This window comes from Salmo trutta, chromosome 28 (assembly GCF_901001165.1).
Source record: "Salmo trutta chromosome 28, fSalTru1.1, whole genome shotgun sequence".
Classification (NCBI taxonomy): Eukaryota; Metazoa; Chordata; class Actinopteri; order Salmoniformes; family Salmonidae; genus Salmo; species Salmo trutta.
Window position 1 is genome coordinate 14,540,263 of NC_042984.1, and position 5,498 is coordinate 14,545,760.

Consider the following 5,498-nt stretch of genomic DNA (forward strand, 5'->3'; position numbering starts at 1 on the left):
TTTCTGCTCATTGCTCATTCTAAAGCAGCCCTGGTTTGGCACAGCTGCCCTGCTTTACCCTGACCCTGGGTACTTCTCATTTGGCACGGTAGATAATATTCTGTACAGAGGAAGCCATTCCTCTGAGTGGTACTGAAGGAATGTGATGTGAGTGAAAGTGTTTGGGAACCACCCGACCCTGGGTTACTGTGTCAATGCATGAGAGAGAAGGCCTAGCTTTGGCTGCCAACTTTCTTTCTCCATTCTTTGTGGTTCAGGGCTTTGTCCAAGTGGCTTTTCTGTGGCGACATGTGACCTATCAGATTATGTAGCACAAGCATTTCGCTACTCCCGCAATAACATCTGCTAAGTATGTTTACTGTATGTGACCAATAGAATTTGATTTGGTTATGCTCCTAGTTGATGTTCAGATGTTTAATCAAGTCTTTGTAATGCTGTTGGCCATGCCATGTTGAGGCTTTGGGGCCAGCTATGCCTGATTCTTAATGACGGTTGGAGGGGGAGGGAAGTGTTTGATTGTTGGAGTAGGATATGTCCACTTGTCCAGCTGCCTATAATTGTCCGACAGATTCCTAGCCTGGCATACAAATGATTTTGCTACGTGTCACTGTTTCAAACAATGGTTCAGTGCTGTGTTTGGCCTGGTTTAAACAGCTACCAGATTGTCTTCCTCATCTCTTTTCCAGAGGAAGGCCCTACTTCTAAAAGGAACAGATTGTCTGTCTTATTTTTGGAGCAGCTTTTTTTTCTCCACCCCCCTGTTCTCCTGAAACCACGAGCTAGCTGTATAGTATTGTAGTCCCTGGCAAGATCCATGACCCAATTTACTGTGGGCCCGAGGAGAGGAAGACTGAGCAGGGAGGAATGAGCAGCTAATGTGAGCTGAGGAGAGGAAGACCGAGCAGGGAGGAATGAGCAGCTAATGTGAGCTGAGGAGAGGAAGACCGAGCAGGGAGGAATGAGCAGCTAATGTGAGCTGAGGAGAGGAAGACTGAGCAGGGAGGAATGAGCAGCTAATGTGAGCTGAGGAGAGGAAGACCGAGCAGGGAGGAATGAGCAGCTAATGTGAGCTGAGGAGAGGAAGACCGAGCAGGGAGGAATGAGCAGCTAATGTGAGCTGAGGAGAGGAAGACCGAGCAGGGAGGAATGAGCAGCTAATGTGAGCTGAGGAGAGGAAGACCGAGCAGGGAGGAATGAGCAGCTAATGTGAGCTGAGGAGAGGAAGACCGAGCAGGGAGGAATGAGCAGCTAATGTGAGCTGAGGAGAGGAAGACCGAGCAGGGAGGAATGAGCAGCTAATGTGAGCTGAGGAGAGGAAGACCGAGCAGGGAGGAATGAGCAGCTAATGTGAGCTGAGGAGAGGAAGACCGAGCAGGGAGGAATGAGCAGCTAATGTGAGCTGAGGAGAGGAAGACCGAGCAGGGAGGAATGAGTAGTGGTGGAAAAAGTACTCAAATGTCATACTTGAGTAAAAGATAACTTTTAATATAAAATGACTCAAGGGAAAGTCACCCAGTAAAATACTACTTGAGTAAAAGTCTAAAAGTATTTTGTTTTAAATATATTTAACTTCTACAGGATTGTGATTAGCATGAAGTTGTAAGTAACAAGAACATTTCCCAGGACATAGACAAATCTGATAAATTCTTGTGAATCTTAATTGCACTGTCAAATTACAGTAGCTATTACAGTGAAAGAATACTATGCTATTGTTTGAGGAGAGTGCACAGTTATGAACTTGAAAATGTATTAATAAACCAATTAGGCACATTTGGGCAGTCTTGATACAACATTTTGAACAGAAATCCAATGGTTCATTGAATCAGTCTAAAACTTTGCACATACACTGCTGCTATCTAGTGGCCAAAATCTAAATTGCGCCTAGATTCCTATGTCATATATTGGCGTTTCTCTTGCATTTCAAAGATGGAACAAAAACAAAGCAAAAAAACATGTTTTTTTTTTTCTCTTTGTATTATCTTTTACTAGATCTAATGTGTTATATTCTCATACATTAATTTCACATTTCCAGAAACTTCAAAGTGTTTCCTTTCAAACGGTATCAAGAATATGCTATCCTTGCTTCAGGTCCTGAGCTACAGGCAGTTTGATTTGGGTGTCATTTTAGGCGAAAATTGAAAAAAGGGTCCGATCCTTAAAGTATCAAAAAGTAAATGGAATTGCAAAAATGTACTTAAGTATCAAAAGTAAAAGTATTAATTTCAAATTCCTTATTATGTAAACCAGACAGCACAAGTGCTTGTTTTTTTTTTTTTTTTTACGGATAGCCAGGGGCACACTACAACACCCTGAAATTTACAAACAAAGCATTTGTGTTTAGTGAGTCCGCCAGATCAGAGGCAGTGTGTGAATTGGACCATTTTCCTGTCAAAGTAACAAGTATTTTGGGGGGTCATGGAAAATGTATGGAGTAAAAATGTATTTTCTTTAGGAATGTAGTGAAGTAAAAGTTGTCAGAAATATAAAAAGCAAAGTACAGATACCCCAACAAACTACTTAAGTAAAAATACTTTGAAGTACTACTTAAGTACTTTACACCACTGGGAATGAGTAGCTAATGTGAGCTGAGAAGAGGAAGACCAATCAGAGAGGAATGAGTAGTTCATGTGAGCTGAGAAGAGGAAGACCAATCAGGGAGGAATGAGTAGTTCATGTGAGCTGAGAAGAGGAAGACCAATCAGGGAGGAATGAGTAGTTCATGTGAGCTGAGAAGAGGAAGACCAATCAGGGAGGAATGAGTAGTTCATGTGAGCTGAGAAGAGGAAGACCAATCAGGGAGGAATGAGTAGTTCATGTGAGCTGAGAAGAGGAAGACCAATCAGGGAGGAATGAGTAGTTCATGTGAGCTGAGAAGAGGAAGACCAATCAGGGAGGAATGAGTAGTTCATGTGTGCTGAGAAGAGGAAGACCAATCAGAGAGGAATGAGTAGCTAATGTGAGCTGAGCTCAATAGGCTCTTCTTTTCTCTCTCACCCGGTCAGCCTCCGCTCTTTTGAAAGGCTTAATAACCACAGTCAGACACTTGGGGTCATAGTGATCACTTCTTGTCTTTTACTCCTATAAAATATCCTGTATAAAGAACGTCTTGTAAGCTTGCACTGTTCATGTGAGTAGTTTTTAGACAGTCAAAGTTAAGTGAGTGATTGGCTTGCGGGTTTGAGTCCCTGATCAACGCGCCATTTTTTGTTATTTTTAATAACTTGTAATTAGGTTGGCAAATTAGCTCTGACGCTAGCGCCATTAGCCCACTGTGCAGAAATAGAAAGGACAATATTTCACTGTCAACTCTGAGCTCTGGATATGGTACAGACTACTTGTATGGCTCAACATTGAGATAGTCATACCCCTCACACGTTCGGGTCAACTTGAACAGAAATGTGGTGGTTCAAATGTTTATTTTTTATATTTCCTTTTTTTCCACAGTTCCAGCTTGGTTTAGCTCAGCTTTGTTTTGTTGGCCTCAGTAAGGCTGTCCCTCTCCCTCCCCCTCTCTCCATCAGACAAGAGCAGAAAATGATTTCAGTTCAGGTCCCCCCGTCCCTCAGACAGGCGCTGTAGGGTCACCACATGTAAGCTGAACAGGTATAAGCACACATTCATTCCCATGTCCATCTAATACCTAACCAGCAGTAAGTAAAGCTGAGCTGTGTTAGTACGCCACTGACCGAATAAGGGAATATGAAAAGTATTATGTATGTGACGGGTAATGTGAAATGTGTGTAATGTACAGTGTCTATTTTGTATACAGCAGTACCGGGTGTCTGAGAATTTTCCCCTTGCGACATTAAAATGAATCCTATCCTATCCCTCTCTGCAGGTGTAATGAGGTGTCTGGTCATGGACAGATAATGGATGTGGAGACAACAACACCGTACTCTGACTTCATCAATTGTGATCGTACAGGCCGCAGGAACGCAGTACCTGACATCCAAGGACAGGGGGCAGCAGCTAGCACCAGTGAATTAACCAAAGACATGGAAGGGCTGGACCTGAAGGTGGCAGGTGAGTGTGTGTGTGTGTGTGTGTGCGTGTGTGTGTGTGTGTGTGTGTGTGTGTGCGCGTGCGTGTGTGCGTGTGTGTGTGTGTGTGTGTGGATAGATATAGCCAGGTGTCGATGTTCTACATCTTCATTCACTTAGTCAGCATTACCTCCTGCCTTTTCTCCCAAGCTATCTCCAATCTATTGACACTTGTGGGCACTTGCTTTGTTTTTAATGGACCATGTTTCCCATGTCTTTCAGAAGGAGACTCTGGTACATCACCAGCCCCTGAGGGTGAAGGGTTGACCAGCCAAGAGGCCCAGGGAGGCGAGGGCCCATCCTAAACCACCTCACAGGAGAGGAGAGCGGGACACGGAGAAGAAGGGACAGAATAAGACAGAGAGAGGATCTCCTGAATGTCCTGCCTGACTAGACCCTACCCCTCTCCTAACTCAAGAGATGATGACATCTCTCACTGTGTAGCTCTGATGGAGCTTTGCTGGTCCAGCTGCATGATGCTTCTCCTTTATCAATTGGCATTGTGGGAAATGTAGTTGACAGAACAGTTGTTGACAAGTAGGACTACATCTGATCTTTGCCTAGAGGTGGTGCTGGGCTACGGTGGTAATTAAATGTTCTCATATCACTATGAGAATGTACCCAACTTTGGATCTATGTCTCTCCAGATGTACTGAACACTATCCTTTCTTAGAATGACATGTTGTTGTTCCTAACATGGAACTATCATCAAATGAGCTACGCAGAATCTATAATCATGTTTGCCATTTCTTTTGTGTGTGTGACCCAGTTTATTATTTTACATTTTTTGTTTTACAATAATAATTGTAGGATCATATTTATTTCAAATGGTTCTCTGATACCTTTTGTAATAGTCATTTCTTTTCTGTAATAAAATGTTTATGTATCTTCTGTTACGGTATGTGTATACTTTTGCTGTTGGCACAACTGTAATCTTATCTTCAGAAGACTCCTTGAGTCTTTAATTTACTTCAGTGAAGGTACTTTCAGTGGTCAGAATTTGTACTTTCAGTGGTCAGAATTTGTACTTTCAGTGGTCAGAATACCGCTAGTGGGATTTATTTAGTTCTCAAGTACACTGACGTTAGCCAAGAAGTGCCCGTTCAAAGACACCCATGGCTGATGGAAGTTGAATATTTGTAGTTATCATCAATATTTCCTAATGCAGTTGTGTGTACATTGGAGTGGTCACAGGAAGCCAATTTACAGCATATAGGACAGCGCCCTTGCACTTCCATGTTGTATTTTTTTGATAAAGGAGAAGAAGTGGGATGTTTGAGTGAAGTGGTACTCATGAGCAAGCTCTATGTTCCTGGGTCCAGTGTGTTCTTTTCCAGTCAGATATGCTGCTGCTCCGTAAGAGCTGCCACTCAAGTGGTTTTACATTTGAACTAAACTGTCCATAGTGAGGTAAGGTCCATATTGCAGTTGATTCTGATACTCCTTCAATAATGACAA

General features: G+C 42.8%; 1 protein-coding gene across 2 annotated transcripts in view; it reads left to right on the plus strand.

The window, feature by feature from the left end:
- The window catches only part of LOC115165578 (cAMP-dependent protein kinase inhibitor gamma), a 42,136-nt gene extending 37,200 nt beyond the window's left edge, over positions 1–4,936 (plus strand). For both annotated transcript variants that reach the window (XM_029718776.1, XM_029718777.1), the window contains exons 2-3: positions 3,839–4,023; positions 4,263–4,936. In XM_029718776.1, the coding sequence (XP_029574636.1) occupies positions 3,870–4,023; positions 4,263–4,345 (237 nt within the window). In that variant the 5' untranslated portion in view covers positions 3,839–3,869 and the 3' untranslated portion in view covers positions 4,346–4,936. The remainder of the gene's footprint in view (positions 1–3,838; positions 4,024–4,262) is intronic.
- The last annotated feature ends 562 nt before the right edge of the window (positions 4,937–5,498 follow it).